Genomic DNA, 16,117 nt, shown 5'->3' on the forward strand with positions numbered 1-16,117 from the left:
GCTACGTGACACGGACGTTTTTCGCTGAATATAAGATTGAAGATTAACCTCTCCAAACCTACAATAACGTATTATAACCCTTTAATATAATGACTTATTTCTTTGCCTTCGGTATTCAGATAGACGTCTGGTCTTTAATTTCTGTCGGGACGCACTCAAGGGCTCCATGTTACATTTAATCTAATTTAAAGTTGTAATTTGTCAGGACAATATACTGTAGTCTTGCACAAAACCACGCAGTAAAAATGTAATATTTACCTTTCAAACTACTTTATTGATTGTTTTTTGAACACAAACACAAAAAGACATTTACACTGCTAAGTCCCATCAGCAACAGCTCACTCCCAGTGTTGAAATTTCATATAAAATGTTAACACACAGCAGAGTTTATGAATTAATGTCTGATCAGGCACTTTTTCAGTCAAGTGAACATATCTTAACTCTTAACCAGCATTTTGAGATCGATTGCAGACAACAAAATATTTCAACAAAAATGTCGCTCAGGAAAAGAATTTCTTGCGAGGGTGCAGCTATACATTTGTTTTTATCCAAAGACAGTTATTCTGACAAAAGCTCTTCCTTTGTATAAAAAGGTCAGACTGAGAGTGGAGGCTGAAACTGAAGAACACCAAAACATTTCATTCAATACTTTTGCAAAAAGACAAAGTCATTTGACCAAATGTGTGGACTGAAGAGAATATGGCAGTCAGTGTGCACTGCAAACACACACCATTCATCAACACACCCACCAGGTTCTATACGGATTTCCAGTCTGTGTAACCTGCCTGGAGTCAGGTGTTTAAAGTCCATTAAGAGCGTTGGAGGAGGCCGCCATGGTTCTGGTGTATTTGGATTTTGTTTGTATTGAACATGATGAAAAAGTCTGGTGTCAAAACATGATGTTCAAGACCGAAAGAGCACTGCGGACCCTTTGTGGAAGTCGGTCTTGTTGGCTCAGGGCGGGTCATGTCGTTATCATCGTCATCTTTATTCTGCCTTGTCCTTCCTCTTGGCAGTGAATGGGACCTTGTTGGCCACCGTGGAACCCACCGAGGTGACGCCGCCCGCAACAGCCGACACGCCGCCCTTCACCAGCCCCACCCCCATAGAGGGCACCGTGGTCACGGCCGACTTGGTGATCTCCAGACTTTTGCCGCCCACCCAGGCCACTCCACCCACGGCTGCGCCCACTACGCCTTTGGTGACGTTGAAGAGGCCTCCGGTCACACGCCAAACCATGCCAGGCTGTGGCGCCACGTGGTCCTTGGCTGCATCTGCCGGCAAAAAAAAAAAAGAAAAAAAAAAGACGTGAAGCACAGACACCAACAACATAGCTTGTTACCCATTTGTAGTTAAAATCTGCTATGTACGAAATCTACTAAGGAGCAAAAATCCCGCTTTCAATATTATTTCTTATGTTAATCTATATATATTATTGAAATTGATGAGAATAGTGGAGCTCTGCTCCACTTCCTCTAGCTGACTTTAGACAGCCAACTAGTTGAGTCAACAGCTCCTCTGCTGGTTGCAGCCAAGCAGTGCACTCCATGTTGCCTCAATGGCTTCAAGATGTGATCAATGTAAAATTAGTGATGTTTGTCTAGCCGTGGGGAGATTTCCTATATTTGCTTCATGCACTTCCACCTTTACCCTTACGTCAAGATTCTAGGTGGCGACATTGTAGCATGACTAACGTGTATTCCAACAGAAAGGTTTTAAGGTGTCTACTTTGTCTTGCCATGTTAAAATATTTATCAGGACTGAGCTGTGGCGTGTGAAGACTCTGGAATGTGGGAAGCTATGTAGGACAAGCATTTTAGGAGTGTGACTTCTATGATCACCTTGATGATGACCTCCACCAAGGAGGTCCTTCAGGTTTTCGTTGATATTAGCGGCCAGGATAATACAAAAAAAATACTTGAACTAGTTCCATAAAACTTTATGATAGAACTTATTAAATGTTACTTTGGATGTTGGATATTTTTCCCCACTTTTGCTAAAATTGTGAGTAGGCCTGTCACGATCATCGATAAATCAAACAATAAAAAAGAACCAGGTCAATAACTATGACGCCCTTGATAAATTGACATGTGCATGTATGCGTGTGTTTTTCATCTGCTCGTCTCGCTGCACGACACAGGCTGGATGGCAAGAGGGTTCACTTGTCATCTGTCTGTGCGCATTGGTTCCGAACCAACAAGGTGAGCGCATGAACACCTACCACCAACATGGAGAGTTTTCTCAACTGGGGAAAAAAAAATACGGATGGAAGTGCCTCGGGCAGTGGAGCCCTCATCCCGACAGTCAATGCTTACTGAGGCGTATGGTCCAGTGAAAACCAGTGAAAAATGGTGCGCGGTCACAGAAAGTGTCGCTCGCTGCATTGCAAAAGAAATGCAACCATTCAATAAGGTTATACGGCATAAATTTTAACAACGATACAGGCAACTTCTGTGTCAAGCTAATGCAGCTCACACAGCTACACTATACTTGAGTACCATCTAGTGGTTCATGTGTGAATTACATCTCATGACAATTAATGAAAAAATTGTGTAAAAAATGTTGTACATAATATCCATTATCGCCGATAATTTGTAGCACAATTATCAACCAGCAAAATTTCCATCACAGTCCACTTGTATTGGGGCCAAGTGGAGGGAGTGACCCACCAGATCCAGCAGAGCTCCGAAAGAGAAAAACCTTGCCATGTGTGACCCACTAAGTAATGTATTGTAGCATTACACCCGTCTACTGGACTGTAGTAGAACAATGTAGCCTTGATGACTTTAGGATTGTTCAGCCTTGGTGGAGGTCTACTGAATGACATACATGGACACAAGCAGTGTGAGGCTGCAACTAGCCCGTCTACCGCCAACAAACAAACATATTCCCACACAGGCAGAGTGTCTGAAATAGAAGGAGGCAACATGTAACACAGATTGCACCATGTTCCCTGGGGATGTGCCAGGGTTTAGTTGAGGGAGTGGGGGTGACGGCTTACCCTCTGTGGGCTGACTGCAGGCGGGTTCCATTTGGCCCGAGGCCATGCTGGTCCCGGGCTGGGGCTCCACACTGACGCTATTCACATTCTGGAGGATAGGGAACAAGCTAAATTTTATGTTACTAGTGTAAAAAACAAAACAAAAAACACCAGGATAAGACTATATCATTTCATGGCATGGCATGACATGGAAGATATTTATATTTGACAACTGGAATCATGTCTAAGCCACAGGTGTCTACATCGTACAATGGGATATTTAGTACACAGAAAGATGTTAGGTTTCTTTAAACTTTTGATTAAATAAATGCAAGTCTTGATAAGCATCGCAACTGAACAGCCTCATAATTCCTTCATCACACACGTTGTCAGTCTCCCTCTCTCGTTGCTGCTCTTTGTTGCCTTGACGCAAATTAGCCATTTAGTTTGAGCTATCCTCTTCATTCAGTCCAGCCTTTCGAAACCCACTGGAGATAGTGGACGGTTGATAGTCCAAATAGTCCAAACAGAAGCTGTAGTAATTTTACACTTGATAAAACTCACTTAAGATGTGTCAGAGATCACGGCATAAGATTTCAAAGCGCAGTTTTAGCTTTACGCTTTTAGCTTCCTTATGTTCTGAAGCTGCACTCTAAGCATCATAGGAAATGTACGTTTTTGCCATAAATTAGTCACGTCACTGTACAAGCCGCAGGGTTCAAAGCATGAGAAAAAAGTAGCGGCGTATACACCGGAAATTACAGTAATTACATTTACATTATTTCTTATGCAAAAATTTTATTCGGTTAGTGTCTGTTTCGGTTAGAGTCAGACCTTCTGGAACTAATTAATGATGCTAACCAAGGTTCCACTGTATTAACACTTCTGTTTTTTTTCTCATTACACTGTGCCTTCTCGCTCTATTTTTGATCATTTTTGTGGTTTTAATTTTATTTTTACAAAGTGCTGCGGCCCAATAAAAAAACAAGCCGTGTGCCACTAGTGGCCACCGGGCTGCACATTTGATATCCTTGGTTGAGCGTGAGTGTGGAGAAGCCTGTCAAACAATTCTAAAAACAAATAAAAGCTCAAGGCAACACTTAACACACAAATGCTCATAATAGAAAGCACACATCAGCAGAATCATATCTTCCATAAATTTAGTATAGAAGACTTTCTAAAAACAAAACGGCCCCTAATTATTTAATCAGAGTCAGTCTTTCATACCAGATGATTCCGATTACTTATCTTTAAACGATATTGGCTTCCTGTAATGGTATTTACATTCATTCCAATGTTTGCCAGTTCAGTTCTTTAATGCAACATTCAAGGCTGGCAGCTTTTATCATTGAGTTTGAAATTCAAACTGTACTATAAATACTTACAGGAATATGAGGTGAATGTGAGTACTGATACATTTCATGGGATATACGTATATGATGATGGTTAGTGTTACTTTTGCAATTAAGCTCCAAATAAATGAATGAAAGGAAAGCTCCCATAGGGCACTAAGGAGAATAATGCTAATGCTATAACGTGATTTTCTTGAAGAATATTATCACCTCCAGCTCCTCCTCACGCACATTTTTTGCTGGTGTGACCCACAAAACGGCGAAGTTATGTGATAACTGGTTCATTTGTACAAACTATTACATAAAGTAAGGGACCCGTATGCTTTTTTTTTTTTTTACATAAATGCATTTAAGCAAATCTTACCCCAATAAGAACATCTGCATGTTGTTAAATGATGGGGCGTGCGGGAGGAAACAACATGTGCGTTGCCTTGAACGTAAAAAAAATTGCTTTGACTTCCACTCAGAAGTGTAAAAGTGCATTTATGACGAATGCTGGTCACTTTTATTGACACGTTAGCGATCAGGATGTGACTTCCTACCTTGACCATGGTGGCTCAGCTTCAGACACACCTGGCTTTACTAGAAACTTGACTCTGGAGCAGCTTCTCTAAATTAATGACGAGCTCCAAGCGGGATGCCTCACACTGTGGCCGGCCTTATTTGCTCTCCTGCCGGGCCTCTGGAGCTCATCAACGTACGGACCTTGTCCTCTTCTTCTGCACCAACTTGTGTTGGCTTTGCGGGCTACGCCACGCAACAATAATCTTCTTCTTCTTCTTCTCTTCTTCTTCTTCTCTCTCAGCCTGATAGCTTCTGCCGACGTGGCGTCCTGCACACACACATACACATACACGCACACGCACAGGAACAGGAACAGGAACAGGAACAGGCAAACACACACACAGCACTTCCGCGCAGATCCTTCAAATTAAAACGCTGTACAATTCGAATGTTTTTTTCTTTTGGGGGTTTGAAATGGCGACACTTCGGTAGTGACAGGACGTCAGTGCTCCACCAGATGGTACTGTTTTCCTGTTTTCTAATATTCCAATATGCTTTTTTTCAATTCAATACAAAGCAGTGAACGTTATTAAGCAATCCGAATGAAAACACTGCAGGATGCATAGCAGGCCACTAGATGACCTAAAATGTTATACTTCTGCATCAAGCAAAGCGCTTGTCAGATCAAAGCTGGCTCGCTCCTCTTCCTTAAAACTCTGCTGCAGAGCGTGTACACCTCCTAAAAACCAACGAACGCAGACAAGCTTTTAATCAGGGGCGTATTTAGTAATTGGTGGCCCAAGACAAACCCAGTCCACATCCTTGTACCTGCACTGACAAAAGTTTTTTCATTTTGTAAATTGACATTTTTCTAAAAGGTGTGTATGTAATTTAGTCCACTTCTTCCCTGCTTTTAGAATCTGTCACAGTTGTTAGCTGTCATCTTAAGTTGCTAGTTACAATGTCATGTTTATTTCACCCTCCACCACAAATGATTGGAAATATGAATGTTTATCATCTTCTCGTGAGTGTAAATATGGGGAAATTCTCCTATTTCCTGAGCTCCTTAAAATTCTCCTGGGGGATAATTATTACCTGAGAAGTCTCTACAGGGCAGTCCTAATTTAGCCCCGATGAACTTGGCCTAGCAACTAGTCAACACATGACCAAAAAGAATTCAGCCAATTGGTGTATTGCCTTTTTAGTCTGCTCACTAGCTAAATGGTTATTTCACTTGGAAGTTTTATGATTAATCATGCTGACTGTAGCTTTACTGTAGCCCGCCCTCCCTGTGGTTCCCTTAAGCCAGGAGTGTCCACAGTTTAAAAAAAACCCAACCAATTAATGAAATATTAATTTAGCCTTAGGCCGCATGGTGGCCTAGTGGTTAGCATGTTGGCCACACAGTCGGGAGATCGGGATCGAATCTCCGTTGGGCATCTCTGTGTGGATTTGCATGTTCGTGGGTTTTCTCCGGGTACTCCGGTTTCCTCCCACATTCCAAAAACATGCATGTTTGGTTAATTGGAAACTCTAAATTGTCCATAGGTATGAATGTGAGTGTGAATGGTTGTTTGTCTATATGTGCCCTGCGATTGGTTGGTGACAAGTACAGGGTGTACCCCGCCTCTCGCCCGAAGTCAGCTGGGATAGGCTCCAGCATACCTGCGACCCTAGTGAGGATAAGCGGCATAGAAGATGAATGATAATGAATAATGAATGATAGTATTGCATTAGAAATTGTAAGCAAATTAAGTATTTGCTTACACCTACAACTCAAAGCTAAGATGTCAATGTTTTCTTGAAATAGCTTAGCATATATTGCTCTACATTGAACTGGTGTTGGCATCTGTAATGTACGAAATGTATCAAAGTGGCCCCCTGCACTCTTTATATTTCTGTAAGTGTCTCTCGGTAAAAACATTCTGGACACCCCTGCACTAAGGAAATGGTCATTTGTTTTCAATAAAATATCAATTGATTGCAAATAATACATGAAATGAAAGAGGAAGACAAGAACCATCCATCCATTTTCGATACCGCTTCTCCTCTTTAGGGTTGCGGGGCCATGCTGGAGCCTATCCTGACTTCGGTCGACAGGCGGGGTACACCCTGGACTGGTTGCCAGCCAATCGCAGGGCACATATAGACAAACAACCATTCCCACTCACATTTATACCTATGGACAATTTTGAGTCGCCAATTAACCTAACCTTTTGGATGTGGGAGGAAACCACAGTATCCGGAGAAAACCCACGCACACACGGGGAGAACATGAAAACTCCAAGCAGAAATGCCCAAGGGAGAATGGAACCCAGATCCCGATCTCCAGGCTGTTACCTTGTTGGCCAACATGCTAACCACTAGACCACCGTGCCACCTGCCAAAAGGCTGAAATAAACTAAAAGACATCATGTTGCATTTTACACCATCATTTAATAAATGTTTAGACCTGGCTAACTCTGTTGGACCTTCTGAGCTGAAAGTGGTGTACAAAGACAGAGTTCAAAGTTCAGACCAGATCCTCTGGCACGGTGCAGTGACATGCTTAACTGATTTCTAATCACAAAAAGCCATAAAAGTGGGATAGAGAGATTGAGAAAAAGTTTGTGTCTCTGCGATAAACCAATGGTGTACACTATCTAGCTGAACGTCATGCTTAAATGGGAGATACAAGTACATGTTATTGCACTGAATTCTATTTATCTTGGGCCTTTATTCTGGAGGCAGGAAATTGCTAAGGGGTGGTGCAACTTTATCTCCGGATCCAGCTCCGGATCCCACACCACCAGCAGTTATAAACTGCAGTTGTTTTTTTTCTTCCTCTTGGCCTGGCTGAACTTTGGGGACATGACTCTGAGACTCTGAATAGCTATATAATGTATTTGATGTGCATTTGAGGAATCAGACATGTTGAACCCACACAGTGACACATACAGACTGAAGCCATAAAGCCAGTGTATAGATGTGTCAAAGGTCAAGTGCAGCATGATAACACAGGAAGCCACTTTGATTGACACACAACAGCTTTTGACCTAACACTAATCCATGGAATGCATGCACACCACTGACCATAACATTTCCATAGCAAATCGAACTGATAAATTAGACCAGTCAATCAAGTGAACAATCAAGTGAACAGCAATGTGATACAACTTAACCATTTATGGGCACGCACAATATTTAACTCTAATCCACAACAATACATGCTTAATAATTACCTTTGTCATTTTTTTCCTTGTCTTTTCTTTTTAAGTGAAACAGCTAATTTTTTAGTCTATCGTCTGTAATTTCTTATTTTAAAAAACACACTGCAACAAAATGTGGACACAGGAGGTCGCTGTTTGTCAATCGCATCTGATCTTAGTTTTGTTCAGGCATATTCTCGCTGGCATAATTTTTGGGGTCCTTGCTGGAAGCTCGGCGGCAGTGTCGACACAAGACAAATATAATAAATACGAGAGAACAGTGGAGTAAATAATAAGTGAAATCAAGTTATTGAGTATTATTGGACGCTCCCTCACCCAGCGATGAATCTTGAGCTGCTCGGTAATTAAGAAACACTTATTTTCTCACAGAGCTTGTACCTTCTCTTACATTTCTTAAGTGTTTGTTATGGTTAGCATCATAAGCTAGCCCGACATAAGATAGCGCAGCACGAGAAAGGACCTTAAAAGTCACACTTTTCAATCCATCATATCACCGCTTTACCTTAATGTTATTACTAAATATCATTATACTTGATAATTACTGAAGGTTTGCTTTTAGAATGAAAATTAGTAATGTGTCACCAAGCTAACGTTAGACGATACCTTGCGTGTAATTTTAAGATGCAAATGTTTGTAAAGTATCCTACCTTTTTATTAGATAGATAAACGTTTAATGACGTCCTGCTCATTAATACCAGCGAATATATTTTTAAATGATCTTGGAATTGTTTAAATTAAATTTATGTTGAAAGTCAGTCTGATGTGCATCCATGCTATTCGTCTCTCTTTTTTATTTATCTCCTAGAATCTTTTGGGCAGAACTATCCAGAGGTAAAACAAACACATATATAAATAAAGCCAAACGTGGTGATGTTTTGTATTGTTACCAATAGATAGGTGGTATAATTAGGCTTTAACCACACCCTAGCTTCTGTTTGTGTCATCTGTGTTACCAGGAGGCAGATGGAACTCTCGACTGTATCAGCATGGCTCTTACATGCACCTTCAACCGCTGGGGGACCCTCCTTGCGGTGGGCTGCAACGACGGCCGCATCGTCATCTGGGACTTCCTCACGCGGGGTATTGCCAAGATCATCAGCGCACACATCCACCCGGTCTGCTCCTTATGGTGAGACACTCTGTCCTCAATGTAACAAAGACATTATTGTAGCTTAAATGTGGCAACAATAGCATGATGATGGAAGACACAACGTTGTTGTATTTGTCCAGTTGGAGTCGAGACGGCCACAAGCTGGTGAGTGCATCCACAGACAACATCGTGTCGCAGTGGGATGTGCTGACTGGCGACTGTGACCAGCGCTTCCGCTTTCCCTCCCCCATCCTAAAACTGCAGTGCCACCCCAGAGACATGTAAGTGGCCCATCTGCATCTCTGTATATTTTCCACAGACACACCATGGACATGAACATTAGTGAGATGGTTGCCTCTTCCTTAGGGACAAGGTACTGGTGTGTCCCATGAAGTCAGCCCCAGTCCTTTTGACTCTATCCGACTCCAAACACGTCGTCCTTCCTGTGGACGATGACTCGGACCTGAATGTGGTGGCAGCCTTTGATAGGCGAGGCGAGTACATCTACACTGGGAACGCCAAAGGAAAGGTCAGCTCTCTAAAAGACAGCACACTTAAATGTATTTCAAATCACTATGTAAAGCTCCCAATGTTCAATCAGAGAGAAAGAGTAAAACAAATGCTGCTGTGATTGTTGCAGATTCTGGTGTTGAACACAAACACTCAGGAGCTGGTGGCGTCATTCCGAGTGACCACTGGCACGAGCAACACCACGGCCATCAAGTCCATTGAATTTGCACGCAAGGGCAGGTGAGAGGACACAGCAAGTCTGACATTTACTTCAAAGTAATCTAGAACCAAACAGCAGCCTGTTCTGGTAACAAACCGGTTGGTTCTGAGCTATCTGCAACAGGGTTTCCCCTAGGATTTTTTGAAGGTGTAGTGGTGGGCTGCATGGGAGATGGACTGCCGCCGCTGTGGCAGCAGATTTTTTTTGTTTCTTATGACAAATTTTAATTTATTTTACAATGACAATTTTTTAGCACTTATTTATTAATAACTGTTTAATTAACTTATTTAACAACCAACATAAAATGAACAGAAGAGATTGAAAATCTGTTAATTTAATGGCAATGTTTGCAGCCTGGCTGAGAGCACTTGATTTTTCTAGGTTTTTTTCCCAAAAAGAGTTCTAATGCTCTTTGGAAAACTTGGCCAGAGGTGGCAGAGTTGGAGGCATGCTGTTGACATGCCTGTGACAAGCTGTTGTTATTTGACTCCAAATTTGACTATTTTTCCACTCTCACTGTAGTAAGGGACAAAGGGTGTCCCTTGTCAACTCAAGACGGGATGCATACTGTTATCTGGTTGCACATACACGAGTAGATGTCAAATTCACTTGCAGTTTTTCAAATTTTTGTCACAAAATGCGACCATTTAGTCACAGTCTGGAGCCCTGTATAGAGCTCTGTATAAATGTCAGCAATAATGTTCATTATGGGTCATTTTCACAGGCTTGAACAAGGAAATGTATTAATTAACTTTAAATGCCTTTGGTGTTTTCTTCCTGTCTTTATCTGCCAAGTGCCAACAGGGTAGACAGGCGATTCCCGTGCACGTTTTTCAAAATAAAGTGTAGTGAAACATTTTTGTGATATTTGAAATTTTATTTTAATTAATTGTGGTCAATATGTGCGTAAATAGGCTATGTATGTATCTATATAGAATATATATATTTATCCATTCATACAATATTTCTTAAAATTGTTTTTTGTGTGAAAAAAAACAAAAACAACATAAAACACCTAATTTTAAGATGGCTTTTATTTTGCCGTGGTGATGCCCCATGATCAATTACATGTGGCAGAAACCCTGTGCACCCTCTGCTGGTTGTTGCCACATAGTAAAATCCATTTGTTTGGTATTTTACACGAGCCTTGTATTGCAGTTGCTTCCTAATTAACACGGCAGACCGTATCATCCGAGTCTACGACGGCAGGGAGATTCTGACCTGCGGCCGAGACGGCGAGCCGGAACCGATGCAGAAGCTACAAGACCTGGTCAACAGGTTAGCCATCAACTGACCTGACTATATCAGGCAGACTGCTAACACAGACTGCTAGATTGTTACATGCACAGTATCAGTAGATTCTAGAAAGAGTGACCTTTGCTGATTTGTTGTAACACTTTTTGCACTGATCATCTTTCCCATCTAATTGATTCTTGCCTTACTGTCTGCCGTTGTTTCCAATGTTCAGGACTCCGTGGAAGCGCTGCTGCTTCTCTGGCGATGGTGAATACATCGTTGCCGGCTCGGCCCGACAGCATGCATTGTACATCTGGGAGAAGAGCATTGGTAACCTGGTGAAGATCCTTCATGGAACCAGAGGAGAGCTGCTGCTAGACGTTGCTGTAAGGGCCTCCTGGAATGTGTGCTGTTGTATTTGCTTATCAGATAAGTGACCCATCTCATCTTTATCTACTGTGCAGTGGCATCCTGTACGGCCCATTATTGCTTCCATCTCAAGTGGAGTGGTGTCCATCTGGGCCCAGAACCAAGTGGTTAGTTGGAATGAACAGCGCCTCTTCTCCAGCATGGCGGCTAAACTACAGTATAATACTATTTAAGCTGAAACTGCTGTTTGTCTGCAGGAAAACTGGAGTGCTTTTGCCCCAGACTTCAAGGAACTGGATGAAAATGTTGAGTATGAGGAGAGAGAGTCTGAATTTGACATTGAGGATGAAGACAAGAGTGAACCGGAGCAGACAGGTAAAAAAAAAAAAATAGCCAGTCTTGAACACAGCTGAACACCATCTCCTCGGCCTCATATGTTGCATGGCTCCTCCAACATGGAGCAACAATTATGTTTCATTTGTGTCATTAATTCAGTACTGGTGTGCAACATCTCACTCTGAGGACAGTAATTATGAGCAGTTATGATTGAAGCAGCTCTAGCCTCACATAGTGTCACATAGTGCACTGCTAATGTGTAATTGGCTGGTCTCACTGGTTGTTCTGGCCTCAGATGTTAACTCACTTCTGTTGCAGGTGCAGACGCAGCAGAGGACGAGGAGGTGGACGTCACCACGGTGGACCCCATTGTGGCTTTTTGCAGCAGGTGAAGAAAACCATTGCTCATTGATCTTGACAGTGCAGCCGCTCAGAGTCACTGCTCAAAGCAAACAGCATCCTAAAGTTTAACAGCATGAGTTTACCCACAAAAATATCCGCTCATGCTAAAAAAAGAAAGATTGATGCAGAAAGCAGAGTTTTTAACAAAGGATGGAAGTGAAGTGATTTATTGAAGTCAGTGGTAAAGGCATATGTTGAATGTGTGATTGAATTGCAATTACGAGACCTAGCACGCAGAGAAATTCAGAAACCTGACTGATGACAAACAGGCATGGACATCTGAGGCATTGCTAGCTAAGCTGCAAAAACAAAGCTTTTTAAAGACGCATCATACATCCAGGGAAGAAGCAGGCGAGACCAGCGTTGCTAAAAAATGTTCTTCGCATATCCGCCTGAAATATTCAGCATGACTTTGATGCACTTGTTGATGCCTAACAGAAGACTACATTTGTCTCACTCAAGCGTGGTTTTGCGAAGCTTATTTCCCAATACATTCACTCTTACCAGTCACATCTTGTCAAAACAATGGATTCGACTTTTATAAAGAGATAGAATTGATGTTATTAATTTAGACTTAAACTTAATTTACTTCAGCCCCTTGGGAAAAATAATTGCCTATCCCTGAACTAAAGTGACACTCAGTCGAGCACAGACCCAGTGACAAACAGTTTTATGTTTACTCTGCATGTGAAGCACATGTTCTACACACTTTATGTAGGCTGAATGAACAATTTGGTCTTTTTTATGTCCTACAGTGATGAGGAACTGGAGGATTATAAGGCTTTGTTGTACTTGCCCATCGCTCCTGAGGTTGAGGACCCCGAAGAAAACCCCTTTGGTCCCCCACCGGATGCTCAGACTCAGACTGGAGCAACAGAGGATGTGCAGGCAGGTGGTGATAAAAAGCAGCGGCAGCCTTCCTCTGAAGGAGGCCCGACCAAGAAGAAGGCCCGTACTACTAACATTGAACTGCAGGGGGTGCCTGTTGACGGTAAGAACAGCAAGTGTCACACTGGCACACCAAGAAGAAAATAATACCTTAGATTTGAATTTTTCCTAAATGTCAACATGTTTTAAATTCTACATTGATATCCCATGCCCAGCTGTGACTGTGTTTCATTAAATCCTCAGAGGTGCACCCCCTACTGGGCGTGAAGGGGGATGGCAAGTCTAAGAAGAAGGCAGCTGGCCGGCCCAAGGGCTCCAAAGGTAAAGACAAAGACTTCCCCTTCAGGCCCAAGCCCTACAGGGGCGAGCGGCCCTCCTTCGGCATGGAGGTCCTGGGCGGCTCTGGCCCAGGAGGCGGAGGCGGAGGAGGAGGGATGAAGGGCAGGGCAGAAGGGGTTCTGGGCACAGGTAAGCATGTCATTGCCCCTGCTGCTGCTGAGGGGGGGGCTCTGCTGGTCCTTCTGTCCTGCTACACTGATGTACACCAGCTCAGCCTGTCTCCAAGCACCCCCACCCCTCCCTGTTGTGCTTCTTCCCAACAACAACAACAACAACCCGCCGCCAGGTCAAAATGAACCCACAAATTAGCATACGCAACTCCAACAGTTCTGAAGCCACAGTTTGAATCTCATAGGATCATGTACTGGAGGTCCTCACTCTACGTATGAGTTGCGTTCCTACGATGGCATTGTATGACGCACTTTAGTGTAAGTCAGAACCTGTGCCTAGATAATATGCAGGTAGGTGCAGGTACGTAATGACGCCTACGTAAATGACACCGAAGTTACTCACACTGTTCACAGAACACATGAAGGACATATAATACAGTAATATGTAATTGTCTTGCACACTGGAGGGGGCGTTGCAAGAGAAGGAGAGACAGGCTCAATGGAAGGAGAACATCTCAATGATGACACCACTACACTGCCTAGTTATCACTGTCCATTTCATGGGAGATCCTTTCACATCAGGAATACCATCTTTATCTTTGATGATGGTTGCTGCATGTGAGCAGCTTAGACCAAGCATGCATCCAATGTTAGGCATTTCTCCACTTTCAGAGCATTTGACAATGTCTAATTTCACTTAACTTTCCTTTTCTTTGAAGCACTGCATCAGTTTTGGAGACATAATGCAGGTTAAAGTTAAAGTTAATGTCTTAAGAACAAAAGTGGGGTCCTTCCTTCGTGAAGCAATGCACGCCTCTGTATTATTTTGCCTACGTATTCTTTCATCGCACGCACGTATCTAGTTCTCTTTTCCTTTTTGTGCAGCATTGATAATTCATGGGAGTGCGTCATAAACATGAAACGTAAAACGAGGATCGCCTGTACAAGACCTATAGTCCAAATCCAAAGATAACATCAGTGGACTCATTCTAGTCACTTAGGTGGCAGTAATTCACTTTATAACAACCACAGCGCCATCTGTTGTATCAAGTGCCTCACTGCCCCACTTTGTAATGGTCAAAAGTGTGGGGAAAAAAAAGCCCCCAATTGCCTCCTTGAATATTCAATTCAGAAGTGAGGATTATCATCTTTGTAAAGGTACAATATTTGATTCAGCTCTTGTGTTGGGATGTAATGCCTTGTACCCAGACTGTGGCTTTCTAACTCCCTAATTGGATTTGAGAACTTGAGTGAAGTTGGACACCTGTTGGCAGATTGGCGTCACAACGGCCGACGGTGGGTTGGTGCCGCTATTTGGTACGTCTACGTCTACTTCCTGCTTGGCCTTTGACCCTCCTGCTCCCACTCCCGCCTCGCTCCTTTGGCCTTGTTAGGTGACATGAAGCTGCACTGTTGACTTTCTGTCTTTTAGGAGACTAACTTGATCTTAAACACGTTCTTTGTTTGTGTAGAAGTTGTTTTTAAGCAAGTACATACATGCTTCCTTTTGGGGAGCAAAAGGAGACGACTGGCATCCAACACAAACAAAAGTTAAAGGAATGCATGGGAATCTTTCATAACAATAATCAGAGTTGCACTACAACCAGTACTCCTTTTCCCCCTTAGGACAAAAACAAGTGATTTTGCCTATAGGTTGTAATTTATTCTACTATGATAGTACTTTGCTTAGCAAAGTTTGACTGACATACAGTAGTGGTAATTGTTTCTGGTGCACATACCTGACAACACGCGTGCTCCTCTGCAGGGACCCTGGTGACACAGACGTACAAGCAGCATGACATAGGAGGGATGGACTGAACTGTTGGGAGGATGTGCACCAACCAACAAGCTGTGACAAAGACACACAAAAGCTTGCTGTCACATACAGACTGTTTGGTGTGCACACTCTTTCCACTCCCACACACAGCTGAAGCATCACGGGGGAACTTCTACAGCTCGGCCCACTGACAACAGTTGAGATCACTTGTCCCCTGTAGGCATTGTCATGTATAGAATTCGTGTGTGTGTGTGTGTGTGTGTGTGTGTGTGTGTGTGTGTATACTTGCGCTCTTGTTTTTGTTTTTTTAATACATTAAAACATTTTGATTCATAAACACATCTTTGTGTGGTACATGTGATATATTGTTATTAGTTATACAATTCACAGTTTGGAATTACGTATTCCACATCTTTACTTCAACCTAGTCAGGATAAGCCAGCAGAGGAAAAAATGGAAATAATGTCTTGTTTTTTCAAACTGAATGACTTTAAAACACGGCGCAAACATGACTTATGTGTCATATGATCAACTCGACGTTTCCGCTTCTGAATTTTGACGTCAGTCATGTTGTCAAATAATATGGCAGCTGAATCCATAAACAACTCTGACCAATCAGAGAGAAATGGCCCTGGTATCCGGGTATAGCGTTGACAGAGATTAGTTTATGTAACTGTCAATCAAAATCATCCGTTAAGGTGGCATAGTTCACCAGCGTCAGACCGGAAACCCTGTAACAAAACGTTGCCGTTTGATCCAAAGTACATTTTGATTTAGATTTACATATGTATTCTT

At 42.6% G+C, this 16,117-nt stretch overlaps 2 protein-coding genes across 3 annotated transcripts; one reads left to right on the top strand and one right to left on the bottom strand.

Annotated features, from left to right (window-relative positions):
* Window positions 1-265: 265 nt before the first annotated feature.
* zgc:153675 (uncharacterized protein LOC768179 homolog) lies at window positions 266-6,286 on the bottom strand. Its single transcript, XM_054784538.1, has 3 exons — window positions 4,875-6,286; window positions 3,002-3,089; window positions 266-1,274 (listed from the first exon to the last, which is right to left on the bottom strand). Exons 1-3 carry the CDS (start codon window positions 4,881-4,883, stop codon window positions 988-990), a joined length of 384 nt encoding a protein of 127 aa, XP_054640513.1. The 5' UTR covers window positions 4,884-6,286; the 3' UTR covers window positions 266-987.
* Window positions 6,287-8,239: 1,953 nt separating this feature from the next.
* On the top strand, window positions 8,240-15,652 carry rbbp5 (retinoblastoma binding protein 5). Of its 2 annotated transcripts, none has more exons than XM_054785667.1 (14): window positions 8,240-8,385; window positions 8,851-8,876; window positions 9,002-9,174; window positions 9,276-9,416; window positions 9,502-9,664; window positions 9,776-9,885; window positions 11,024-11,143; window positions 11,334-11,487; window positions 11,566-11,637; window positions 11,728-11,845; window positions 12,125-12,194; window positions 12,964-13,199; window positions 13,340-13,564; window positions 15,311-15,652. In XM_054785667.1, exons 1-14 carry the CDS (start codon window positions 8,367-8,369, stop codon window positions 15,361-15,363), a joined length of 1,680 nt encoding a protein of 559 aa, XP_054641642.1. In that variant the 5' UTR covers window positions 8,240-8,366; the 3' UTR covers window positions 15,364-15,652. The 2 variants fall into 2 exon arrangements, with proteins under 2 accessions (XP_054641642.1, XP_054641643.1); XM_054785668.1 differs by having other exon boundaries at window positions 13,340-13,417.
* The last annotated feature ends 465 nt before the right edge of the window (window positions 15,653-16,117 follow it).

This window comes from Dunckerocampus dactyliophorus, chromosome 8 (assembly GCF_027744805.1).
Source record: "Dunckerocampus dactyliophorus isolate RoL2022-P2 chromosome 8, RoL_Ddac_1.1, whole genome shotgun sequence".
NCBI lineage: Eukaryota > Metazoa > Chordata > Actinopteri > Syngnathiformes > Syngnathidae > Dunckerocampus > Dunckerocampus dactyliophorus.